This window comes from Pagrus major, chromosome 11, assembly GCF_040436345.1.
Source record: "Pagrus major chromosome 11, Pma_NU_1.0".
Taxonomy (NCBI): Eukaryota; Metazoa; Chordata; class Actinopteri; order Spariformes; family Sparidae; genus Pagrus; species Pagrus major.
Genome location: NC_133225.1, coordinates 33,452,410 through 33,466,122, shown reverse-complemented (window position 1 = coordinate 33,466,122; position 13,713 = coordinate 33,452,410). Strand labels below are relative to the sequence as shown.

Here is a 13,713-nt window from a genome sequence, read left to right as displayed (position 1 = left end):
TATAATTTTAAGTTTGACCCTTGGTTTCTTCTCATCCCATATGAACCTTCTCGGCAGATTTTCCCAATATTTGAAACATTTCTGTGATATGTACAAGGGTAGATTCTGAAAGAAAAATAAAAAACGTGGCAAAACATTCATTTTAAGAACACTAATTTCTTCCGATAATGATAAAGGTAAATATTTCCACCTTTGTAGATCTTGTTTTACTGATTTTTCCAATTTTCCATAATTGTAGGCATATAAGTTATCCAATGTATTTGATATATTCACCCCCAAGTATCTTACTTTGTTTTGGTCCCATTTCAAATCAAATTGTTTTTTAAGGTGATTTTCTAGTTGACACCCAATTTGCATGGCTTCCGTTTTATTCAAATTCAACTTATATCCTGACAGAATGCTATAGTCTTTAATTTCAACTAACAATTCTGGCAGAGCTATATCATCTGCATATAATGCTAATTTCTGTTCTTCCTCTGTTATATTAAGACCTTTTATTGCAATATTTTGTCTTATTCTTTCTGCTGGCAAGGTGCAAAAGTTTATGGCATACAGTAATCGGTAACACGTCCCTTACCCTGATGAAGAGTGATGAGGGAACTCGAGACTTGATGAAGTCACTTGGAATACCTGGGTGAAACTCTTTGTGAACAGCTGCAGTGAATTACAGACAGCTGATGCCCTGTTCCATTCAGCTGTTGCCCAAGCCTTATCTCAACTAGACAGATGAGAAATAATGTAGGTGATCTTTGAATGATCAGTGGGGAATGAGGAAACTTGAAATAAAAATGTAACTCACACTGCGTCAGGAATGCTCTGGTTTAGACAGATGAATGTGAGGTGTAGCCGAAAGAGCCACAGGGAAGATGGCTCAGGAGCAGCAGGTGTAGACGAGTCAGTGCTGGCGTCATTTGAAGCAAGTGTTTGAGGCTGTATTTGCTCCACCAAAAAGTTCACCTGTGAGCCAAAAGCAGACAAAAGGTTTCCCTGGCGCTCAGCCATCTCTCTCATTTCATGTCTGAGATTGCTCCTGGTGATGTATTGTCTGTCTTTGGGCTTGGAGCATTGCAAACCGTTTCCGTATCAGCGGGATCCGTAGTATGGCCAGATCATTTAATCATTGAATTTTTCCTTGCGTCGTTGTCCCTCCCACCGAGGATTCATTTTTTTAAAATTATAACACGGAACTTATAATCAATAATAATAAATAAAAGAGATTTAAATAATCCATAAAGTTAAAATGATGTGCCACGTGTGCGTATTTGTGCACAGCTCTGTTAACGTAGAGATGCACAATTGTTTTTTATAGTGCAGGTAATGTAATGTTTTCCTCTTTAATGAGATGTATTATTTCCCTAACCTGCACATCACTACCGTGATAAAAGCAAACGTGTGTCTTTTTTTGTAGTTTATTGTGTAATCAGTTCAGACATTTACATGATTAAAGTTATACGGAATATAGTTTAGGCCTACACTTGGAAAATAGACTGTGATGAACTTGATTTATGGATGGGTTAAAATAAATAATATCCTGACAGCTGCTTGTGCCCTACGTTATAACCAATCCTGTCCTTTTCACCTGTTTAAATATCTTTAAAGCAGTTTTATCTCTCGTTGGACATGTTGGGATGTGATGCTCCTGCTGATATCCTGATTATTCATTTTCATGCAAACAAAGCTTCTCTTATACACATTAAACTTCTTCTGGATTTTGTTTGTGAACCCACAACCTTTTTTAAAGTTCAAACTGTGCAAGTGAATTTCTGTCTGTTATCTGTTTAACAAACAGCTGTGTATTCATACTCTGTACTGTGTATTCATACTGTGTACTGTGTCTGCTCAGAGGCACAGGAACCATTTCAACTTATAGAATACGTTTATATATTTATTCATTATTTGCCTCTGTAATCATTGATATTCTGAATGTGAAATGGCAAAATATTTCAGGGAAAACTGAAATGATGTAACGCATCAAACCTGACGCTCAGGAAGGATCAGCCTCACATATTTAAAACAGGCCATCAAAAGTGTCTTACAAGTGATAAAGTTGTTTTTGGTCATTTTGTTCACCTCCAATCAGGCTCACACATTTTAACTCAGTGGTGAATCAGAAAACACACAAAATATAGCCTAAAACTTGATGGTGATACACTTGAGCTTAATCTGTTATCTGTCTTCACTCCAGTATGATACACCAGTGACGTATCAGATAAGTCTGATCCGCTGCAGCGTCCAATCAATAACTAAGGGGCTGTGTCGGCCAGTAAAAAGACTTCCATGAAGGCAGCGCTAGTGTGTCCATGCTCATTGCTACTCAGAGATTGTTCCTCGCTCCTCAGAGCACAAATAAGAGCATTGGGAGGGCCTGCAAGATGGCAGACAGGAACAACTTCAGGTTCAAGCAAGGACTGAGGAAACAACAAACCTACCTACAGGCTAAACACAGTCGGAGAGGAGGACAATGAGACACAGGTGCAACACATCAGGGTGGGGCAGGCAATCACAAAGGTAGGAAACTTGACAGGAAGTGGATCTGAAAGAGGTAACACTGGGGAAATGTGGACAAAAACAGAACACAACCTTGTGTGCAGGACGGGCTGCCACCAGTGTATTCAGACAGGACATCGTTTATTGAGGATGTCCCGTCTGTGCAATAATGTATCTGCACTCAGCCTAATAGTTTTGCTTGCAATGATAAATATTGGCGACTATTGGTTTTCCAACACACTGTGAAGCGGTAATGTAGCATAGCACTGTAGCAGTATGCTACATCACAGCCAGGTGTGATCACAGTACAGTGGACCAACGTAAGCACAAAGACCATTTCAACACATAGCTCAGGGCAACTATGTTTTTCTTTTTTCAACAATTAGTTTGGACATTCTCTTTAAAGTGTAGGTATTGATAGAGTAATCTCTCCTCCTCTCCATACTGGAGGAGAAGCACCACCCTCCAAGCTCAGTGGTAGATGGGGGACTAAATTCCACATCCTCAGTCCACAGTTGAATGTAACAATGCAGTGTAAAGACCACCCGAAGCTAATATGAGGCATCAGCAACCATTCCAAAAAAGAAAACTTTGGTGTGAGAATACAGTAACCTGGTTCTGGAGAACACTTTGAGTTATTTGTCACTGTAATCAGTCTTCCCACACTCAATGTACATATGTATTAAGATAAAGCCAACTGCAGATGTACTGTACAGTAAACTGGGAAGCTGTACTGTCAGCAGTTTCCACTTCTCATAGTAGACATGCTTTAGTGACCATCCCAAACAGAGAGAGGAAAAGTAGTCATACTTTAACCATCTTCCAATGTCAGAACAGAGCAGTGGATGATAGGAAGTAAAGGCTGCTGCAGAGTCTCTCTAATTATAAATTAGAGTTGGGCTTAGAGAGAAAGAGAGCAAGATCAATTCTAATGATTTGTAATTGTACTTTTTTTAATCTGTCAACAGGCTCTGAACATTCAGGTGCTGCAGTATTATTTAGAATATCTGTGGACCGCAGACATTTGGTAGGTATTTAATGAAGAGGACTCTATTTGTCTTTATTGTTTCTGGCAGGATCAGCCGTCTCTTTGATGGAACGGAGCCCATAGTGCTGGACAGTCTAAAGCAGCACTACTTCATTGATCGAGACGGCCCCATGTTCCGCTACATACTTAACTTCCTCCGAACCTCAAAACTCCTCATCCCTGATGACTTCAAAGTGAGTGTCTGTCTAGAGCTTTAATCAGGTACTACAACAGTTTATCACTGCAGCGTGTCTGAACAGTCCCAAATCACAGGAAAGCTATTAAACAAATTCAAGATTTTCATTGTTATCACAATCAGATACACTTGAGTTGAAAAACCACTTACAGAGAACAGCTTTGAAAGAGTATAGTGTCCCTATAAGCATTGCTTAAGGGCAGAAAACTTTAAACTGACCAACATGATTTTGTTACATTGCTATGTTTTCTTTACTGTGATAACTTTCCATATATACACACATATATATACATATATATGTATATATGTATATATATATATATATATATATATATATATATGTATATATATATATGTATGTATGTATGTATGTATGTATATATATATATATATATATATATATATATATATATATATATATATATATATACATATATATATATATATATATACACTGAACAAAAATATAAACACAACACTTTTGTTTTTGCTCCCATTTTTCATGAACTGAACTCAAAGATCTAAAACATTTTCTATATACACAAAAGACCATTTCTGTCAAATATTGTTCACAAATCTGTCTAAATCTGTGTTAGTGAGCACTTCTCCTTTGCCGAGACAATCCATCCCACCTCACAGGTGTGGCATATCAAGATGCTGATTAGACAGCATGAATATTGCACAGGTGTGCCGTAGGCTGGCCACAATAAAAGGCCACTCTGAAATGTGCAGTTTTGCTTTATTGGGGGGGTCTGGGGGGTCAGAAAACCAGTCAGTATCTGGTGTGACCACCATTTGCCTACCAGAGCTGTTGCCCGTGAATTGAATGTTAATTTCTCTACCATAAGCCATCTCCTGGACAGAAATGGTCTTTTATGTATATAGAAAATGTTTTAGATCTTTGAGTTCAGCTCATGAAAAATGGGAGCAAAAACAAAAGTGTTGCATTTATATTTTTGTTCATTGTATATAGTTCCATACATTCTATACGTATTAACTTTTTATGTGTATATATATATATATATATATATATATATATATATATATATATATATACTAGAACCATTTTTTGACTTTTTGTCAACACATTATTTACAGCATTTGTAACTGAATATTTGCACCTAGATACTTTGTTACATACATATTGTGCTACTGACGGAGCTAAATCAGGGCCAAATGTTTTGTACTTGAAAGCAAGATCTGAAACTGAAAAAAAAAGATTTGAAACTGTAAAAAAACTAAGATCTGAATCTGAAAAGATTAAACATGCAACTGAAAGAAATAGGATCCCAAATATCAAAACATATGAAAGTGAAAAATGAAAATAAATGATTTATTCAAAAGAATTACCAGAGTTGATCATAATTATTTTTAACCTGAAAAAACTTTTTGTACATTTATTTTTATATTGAATACGTTGATGTATTTTTCAAAATTCAAGATCAAAACTTGAAATTTCAGTTTCAAATTTTACTTTTTCAAGTACAAAACATTTGACCCCGATTTAGCTCCATAGTTATGATGTAATGAGTTTTGTTTGTAGTTAGCACCTACATTACATCTGCAAACAAACTGCTACAGACCTGGGATTTTTACAGTATTTACAACAGTGGTGTTGTACTCAGAAACTGTAGGGGGCGCCAAATTGTGCAAAATGCCAATTTCTACATAATTTTGCTTTAAAGAAAATTTAATTCTCCAACTTTCTTATTCATTAATTCATTGTCATTATTTGACACTTGTGCAGTAAACCACCTTAAAGCATTAAGTATGTGTATATTTTTTGTGATTATGTCTTTCAAATAAATTTGATAGCATGTTTTTGTTTGTGGAAAAATATTTGTGCAGTCTACTTGTCGTTATCAGCCTTTTTACCTCCACTGAGTGACACCAAAGTTGATATTTTCAAACTACACCTAGTGACTTAAAGTGTATATTAAGCTAGCAGTAGCTGCTCCCCAAGGTTTTGGACCTCAGCTGCAGGAGCAGGTTATTTTCATGTGGGGGGCATAGGGGGGAATGGGGGGCCAACCAAAAGCCACAACCAAAATTAATTCTGCCACTGACTTCTCTCTTCATAATTTACTACGCAATGGAAACAATTACTTTTTAAAAATTTTATAGTTACATAGTGTATTTACAATATGTCTTCATTGTCTTATAGTGGGCTATTTTAACTCAAATATTTATGCCACCCTGTTACAAAACTGGGCTTCATGGAATAAATGTTTGAATGTTTGAAGCCTGTCGGGGAACAAAGGTAGGGCAGGTGTGGCTATTAGAAATAAATAATTACCAATAGTAATTACTAAAATTTAATAATCAAAATTGATAATCAAATCAATAAAACGGGGCACGACTCTGGAATCAGGGACAAAATACCCAGAATGAAAACAGTCTCAAAAGAAGTGGTAACTTTTTTTTTAAGATATTTAATATTAAAGGAAAAGTGAGGGAAATGAATCCGAGCACTGACCGCAACAAAGCATATGCACAAAACAATCACAGAAAACAATATAATAGAATTTATTAATGTGAGCAAATTGATCAATAATCAACAATACTTCAATCAACAAACATCTATCATTCATAGCAGCAGCTAAACTATGAAACTAAAACACTAAGACAAACTCAAGCAAAAAACAACAAACAAGCATGCAGTGTAATCACCTTGGCCTGATCCTTGATAGGAACATGGCTTACTGTACGCTCACATGGCAGCAAAGCTAACACTTTAGTTCCACAGAGTGGAGAGGCTTGAATCAGCTTGTGATGAGCACAAAGAAAAGCAAGCAACAAGCACAGTGTTTTACAGTGTAAAACTAGCAGCAAATAGGACTCGGTGGTCCACAAACTCATAAAACAATGTAGCTTATAAGCATACAATTTAATTTCTAGTGTCTGCCCAGACACTAAATGAGCCTCTCTTGTGCTAGCGTGTGTCTGTACCCTTTATCCAGCTTGCTTCCTTGGTGTGGATTAAAGGAGTTGAACGGCTCAGCATCCCAAGTGGGCTGAGCCGATGTGGGGGAAGAAAAGGGGTCAAAGCGGATCGCTTTGAGGGGACGTCCTCCTTCTGCGGGGATGAGAGAGGGTGGGGTTGCGCAGCTCTCCTCTGCATCCGGAACGCATTTGGTCAACACAGGGCAGTTTTCCGCTCGTCCAGTGAGGTGAAAGACTGTGGCTTAGGTGGGTAAACTCCAAACTTTTGGGTACTCCCTTTGAGCAACAGCTGCGCAGCCAAAAGCTGATGATTTGAGCAACACGTTACAATGGGACTGCGATGAGTTGGGGCATGCAGCTTTTTTAATGTTCTCTGTGCATCCAGCACCGGATGTTCAGGTACCCTCTCAGACAGTGGGAAAAGGGTGTTTTCAAACCTGGGGGGACTGTGGCAACAAGGTGCCACCTCCTGGATAGGGTTGGTGAACTTTCCTTCGTTTACCAGGCTTTGTTAGTACAAGGAGGCTGTATGTTGGGCTTTGGTCTACATGCAGTCCACTCTATTGTTAGAACCATGTGGTGAGGGTTCCAACAAGCCGATGTTGTCTGCAAACTTCAGGAGTTTTGGATGGGTCTTTTGGGTGCAGTTGTTGGTGTCAAGAAAAGTGGGAAGAGCACACATCCTTGACTGTCCAGGTGCTGGATAGCACAGTAGACAGACAGTAGGCACTACTGTCTGTCTACTGTCTGTTATCCACAGACAGGTGGAGGCTGGCACAGAGCTGGAAGTGGAGGACTTCTGGGATTGTGTTGAGCACTGAGCTGAAGTTCATAAACAGGATCTTTGCGTATCACCCCCGGAGTCGAGGTGTTGCAGGATTTTGGTTAGTATGGTCCTTGGCCAGTTGATGGGGACATCCTGCAGCCCTCTCCACACTGACACAGGGTCATCAGTTCTTAATTGTTTTTCTACATGTATATTGATCAATGCTTTGTTTATAGTTAGGGATTTGTGCTTGCATCCCTGTATTTTATGTGTTCATGTGTGGATTTTTACTTGTGTGTACTTTTATGAGCCATTCTTTTTTGTCCTTTTTTCTTCTGTCCATGTGAATGGGTCTCAGACCTTGTTTTCATATATATGGTATGCGTTTTTGTGTGTGTTTGTAGGAATATTCCCTGCTGTATGAAGAGGCCAGTTTCTTCAAGCTGGCTCCACTACAGGCAGAGCTGGAGCACTGGCGGACTAAGCGAGAATGCGGGAGGGTGTGTTTGGAGTGTGAGTGTGTTGTGATTCATGTGGCTCCGGAGTTTGGTGAGAGGATCAGTGTGAGCGCCCACCGGGATGTGATCGAGGAGGTTTTTCCTGAGGTCAAAGATATCATGTCCAATTCCCTGACCACCAGCTGGAACCAGGACTCCAAGCAAATCATTCGCTTTCCACTCAATGGCTACTGCCACCTCAACTCTGTCCAGGTACAAAACACACTCTGGGTTAAAATCTTTCAACACCATTGTTTTTAAGGAATCAGACAGTAGTGGCTGATCTTTTTTTTTTCTCTCAGGATGAATTTTTCTGTCAGCATGTGTTAGCACCACTGTTGGATTGTCCCTATCTTTGGTGCACCCTGAGCCGCAACAGCCTAGCAGTTAGCAGAAATGTGTGTTATATCATTGAAGAGGCACTGAGAACATAGGAACTCCTCACATATGTGTCCACCATTCTTAAACTCTTATGGTCTTATGTTAAAGTGGCAATCAATTAAATGTGACTTCAGTCAGTTATCAGTTGGCAGGTTTGCCACGCTTCCATAACAATTAATGTCCACTGTTATCTGTCTTTTCTTTGTTTGTTTGGCCATGACCATTAACAGTACCACCTACTCTCTCTGTACAAGCAACGCGTCACTAACTGCATCACTAACTGCATCACTAACTCTTGTGATATTTTCCGGGAAAGTCGCCACTGACACCCAGTGTACATCTTTGGTACTACAGCACATGCAAGGGCTTTCATCAGTGGGCCACAGGCTCAATCATCATTGTGGTACCTTATTCACCGATAGATTGTGAATTAACAGATATTTATTTACATGAAAATCTTCAAGATTATTACTTTAAATACATAAATCAAATGTATTAATTGGGATACTGAATAATCCTCTAGGGGGCAGTGGTGTACAATAAACAGCATAATTTACATGGTTCAAAAGAAAGCCTGATGTTTTGGAAAATTGTTCAGTTTGTTGAACTGCAGCTGGGATTTGGTATCTATCTAATAAAACAGTAAAATACAGTATATCATGGCAGTCTTCAGTTCCAATGATTTCTACAACTCTCTTTTTTCTGTGATGGAATGAGTGGAACACAAACTACTTTGTCACAAAAACATTCATGAAGTTTGGTTCAATAATTAATTTATTATAGTTTATTATAGGTCTATACCAAATCTGGTATTGGCTCAAAAATATACATACTGTAACTTGAACAATCAGTTTTGGTGATTATAGAACAGTTGTGTGAATCAAATGTTCTGTGTAGCATGGCCTCTTAACTTCTTCTGAGCGATTCTGATTGATAACAGCTGATGACTTTTCTGGGCCCATTTTAATAGGGCTTGTTTGATACAGCCATTAGACTCAGCCACAAACACTACAATGGGAAAGTCTAAGGAGCTCAGCATTGATCTGAAAGAGTGCATTATTGATTTGAACAAGTCAGGAAAGTCACTTGGAGCCATTTAAAGGCAGTTACAGGTCCCAAGATCAACTATACAAACAACTGTTTGTAAGTACAAAGTGCATGGCACAGCTGTGTCACTGCCACCATCAGGAAGAAAACACAAACTATCACCTGCTGCTGAGAGAAAACTGGTCAGGATGGTCAAGAGTCAACCAAAAACCACCAAAAAGCAAGTCTGCAGTGAATCAGAAGCTGCTGGAAGACAGGTGTCAGTGTCCACAGTCAGGTGTGTTTTACATCAACCTGAGCTGAGAGGCTGCTGTGTTAGAAAGAAGCTCTTGATCCAGACGCAGCACCTTAAAGCTCGACTGAAGTTTGCTGCTGATCACATGGACAAAGAAAAAACCTTCTGGAGGAAAACTCTGCGGTCACATGAAACTAAAACTGAGTTGTTTGGCCACAATGAGCAGCAATATGTCTGGAGGAGAGAAGGTGAGGCCTTAACTCCAAGAACACCAGACCTACTGTCCAGCATGGTGATGGTAGTATTATGCTGTGGGGCTGTTTTGCTGCCAGTGGATCTGCTGCTCTAAAGAAAGTACATGGAATAATTCTTCAGGAAAACCTAAAATCATCAGCAGAAGATTGGCTCTTGGATGCAGCTGGTTGTTCCAACAGGACAATGATCCCAAACACACATCTAAAGTGGTAAAGGAATGGCTAAATCAGGATAGAATAGAGGTTTTGGAACAGCCTTCCCAATGTCCTGACTTGAACCCCATCGAGAACATGTGGACTGTCCTGAAGAAAAGTCTGTGCCTGGAAGCCAACAAATTTAGTTGAACTTCACAGATTCTGTCAAGAGGAGTGGTTAAAAATCAGCCAGAGGACGACCAGAGGCTTGTAGATGGCTATCAAAAGTACCTGACTGAGGTGAAAATGGCCAAGAGACATTTAACCAAATATTAGAATTGCTGTATGTATACTTTTGAGCCAGAAGGTTTGGTCACATTTTCAGAAGACCTATAATAAATTCATGATTGAACCAAACTATTTGTGACAAAGTAGTTTGTGTTCCACTCATTCCATCACAGAAAAATGAGAGCTGTAGAAATAATTGGAACTCAAGACTGCCATGATGTACATGTTGTTTACAAGTGGATGTAAACTTTTGACCAAGACTGTAGGTACGCTATACTGTGGATCGACTGATTATCAGATCTGATAGCATTTTTCAGATAGATTTCAGAAGAATCAGTTTTTTCATTATAAATTTAAAAAATCAGATTGCTGATAAAATAAATTATTAGAAATGTGCTACTGTGGCTCTGATGCAGCATCTGCAAAGTAACTAGTAAGTAATGTTATGACATACATAGTGGAGTAAAAGTATGTTTCACCAACATGTAGTGGAGTAAAAGTATATTTCACCAACATGTAGTGGAGTGGAAGTATAAAGTAGTAAAAAATGGAAATGCTCAAGTAAAGTACTTCAGAACTGCACCTAAGTGCAGTAACTGAGTAAAGTTACATACCTTCAGACTAATGGTCAGGCCCTTTTTAAATTGTTCATAGCCTCTGTTGTAGAGGTGGCTGCTAGAAGCTGTGGTCAGAATGGATGGACTTTTGACATTCAGCAGTTAAGGTTTGCACACAACTTAGAACAGTAATGCCAAGCTACAGTCTGTGTGAAAGTTACAGAGTTTGAATGGGGCGCAACACAGGCAAGATGACCTCTGTGTGTAAAGGTAAGCTGGTAGGGCAGGACAGGGGTATGTTGGTCTGATGGTGTTCACAGTCTGAAAACTAAACAGATCCCTCATTCATCAAATAAAGGAGAAATGTCCCACACTTTCAACCCACAAAGCAACATTACAAAACCAAACAACAATAATGTGTCAGCAGGTCGTGTCTTTGGTGATACTTGTGTCTGTCATCCCGTCCCCCACCGACTCTTCATCACATTTCCGCCCGAAAAACAGCATCTGTCCCTGGCAGAGAGAGTCAGGCAGCTCCCACAGTAGACTGGCGATGATTATGTGAGGCGATTTCGGCAAAAAAATTGTCTTTGTCATCTTCCACTATTGTGTTGTTGTAGTTACCGTCTCTGGCAACTTATATTGAAAAAAATCACCAAATTTCATGAAGAAAAATCACCGCGACGGTCAGCTCTCATGACTGAGTCTTCAGAGAACTTTTCCTCGGAAAACAGTGTCCCTCTCCACGAATGAGAGCCCGACAGGGACCGCTATTGGTGGCTGATGACGATTATGTGATGTAATTTAGAGTAAAAAACGTATCTTTGTCACTTTCCATGATGCATGGTGGGTCAGGATCTTAATCGCAACACTTTATAACAGCATCCATATGATTATACACAGTCGGCAGAGGCATGTTTAGATTTACAGGTGGAAACCACATGTAAAAAAAAACACACACAGAGATGTTATGATGTGTACTGTCACGCTTTTTGGTTCCGCAACACAGAAACAAAGGTGGCATAAAGGCAGGCTTTCGTTGTGGCAATATTGCAAAATCTCTGTGTGAAATGGGCAAATACCACCTGGTTGCAACATAGTACCAGCTAAACCTTTGTTGAAATGGGCTGACTTGGCTTATGATCAAAAAATAGTAGTTGACAACTTTGCTAACATGGCCAAACATCAAGCAAGTGCAGCAACACAAGACATGTAACTCAGCAAGCCAGCTAATATTATTCACTATTCAACAGCAGCTCCAGCTCTGCGTCTGTCCTCAGCCTTTTATTCAGCAAAGCTGATGCTGATGACAAATACTTTACTCTCGTCTCTTGCTACTCACTTGGTCACTGTCTCTGTTACTCTTCCATAAGCATCCTCTTCATTCTTTTCACCTCTGTCATGATGTCCATGGAGGCCGATATCTTTGCTCCGGTTGTGGCACCTATTCTGGCCCTAGACTACACTGCAGTGCTCGAGCAGTGCCAACAATTTCATCAAAATCACTGATAGTTGTTACTGTGTGTGATATACTGCCATAAAGCGTTACACACTCTGATGCTCACACCAAAGTTAGACAGTGCAGAAACAAGTGATAGGGGGGCGGAGTGACTGTGACACCATTCACCGTAGTGCAAGTCACTGTACCATCAAAATGATTTTGAAGCTGTCAGTTTAAGGTAAAACAGTTACATAATGTGAATGCTATGATGTAATGAAAAAAGTATATGAGAGCAGAGGCACTCCATTAGCTCAGGTTGTCCCACCTGCGTCGTTCTGATCTTTGAAAATGCAGTGAAATAATAAGCAAGCTTTGGCTGCAGAGCTGACAACCCATTTTGTTTTGTGAAATTAACTGTTGGTGCCTCAGTTTTCTACCGCCGGAGGGCACAAAGGAAAGAACATTTTCAAAATCTACATCTAATGTCTATAAATTGACCCATTAAATGTTGAACTAGCTCCCTCCTTTGTCCTGGCAGACCTCTTGACCTCAGCACTCCATTGGAGAAAAAATCTGAATGTCTCGTTCAAAGGTTCCTGGTCAAATCTCATTGTTGTGTTGCTGTTGTTTGCCTTGTGTGTGACTGCAGGTGTTGGAGCGGCTGCAGCACAGAGGGTTCTGGATCACATGTTCATGTGGCGGTGGAGTGGACTCTTCCCAGTTCAGTGAATACATTCTAAGGAGGGAGAACCAAGGCAGCCAACACCCCTCCACCCTCATCCAAATCAAACAGGAACTCATTGACTGAACTCATTTGAAATCACAGAAGACATTTGTACACATATCAGCAACACTGTCCTGTGCAACTATTTGCTCAGATTTCACAAACTGAGAACAGGTTCTCTCCACAATCAAAGAAGTCATCAAATTGACCAGACATAAAAACACAGTCTCCTATGCTTCAGTGAAAATCGCTACATAGGTGACTGTCTTCAGGTGTGTATCTTCTTTGATACTTTGTAGCAGTTGCCACATTCATTTTAGACAGTACATTATACATTATAGTGAAGAAATAGGTCCATCGGTGTAGGGATTGGCAGGAGATCATGGGAAATGTGATCCTAGTTTTGAGGTACACTGGCATTAGCATTTCTATTGATGCAAAATGGAGGCTAAAACTTAGGAGTGTGCAGTATGGATGCATTCTTTGACAAGGTACATTTATTGTCATTTTTTAAAACCCAAGGGTTTAAAAAATACGAAACTATTTTTGAGTCCTTTGTGTTGAATTTATTTTATAAAATAGAGTTCTGATGATGAATTGAGGACTCTCACAGCCTGGGGAAAGAAGCTGCTCTGTAGTCTGGTGGTTCAGCAGCAGATACTTCTGTATCTGTTGTCAGATGGCAGCAGGGTGAACAGACTGTGGCTGGGTGGGTGTTGTCTTTTAGTATCTTTG

General features: G+C 39.6%; 1 protein-coding gene across 1 annotated transcript in view; it reads left to right on the top strand.

Annotated features, from left to right (window-relative positions):
- Nucleotides 1-13,274, top strand: part of LOC141004315 (uncharacterized) — a 30,865-nt gene extending 17,591 nt beyond the window's left edge. The window contains exons 3-5 of the mRNA XM_073475746.1: nucleotides 3,564-3,708; nucleotides 7,824-8,129; nucleotides 12,904-13,274. Coding sequence (XP_073331847.1) covers nucleotides 3,564-3,708; nucleotides 7,824-8,129; nucleotides 12,904-13,062 — 610 coding nt within the window. The 3' untranslated portion in view covers nucleotides 13,063-13,274. The remainder of the gene's footprint in view (nucleotides 1-3,563; nucleotides 3,709-7,823; nucleotides 8,130-12,903) is intronic.
- Nucleotides 13,275-13,713: the final 439 nt, after the last annotated feature.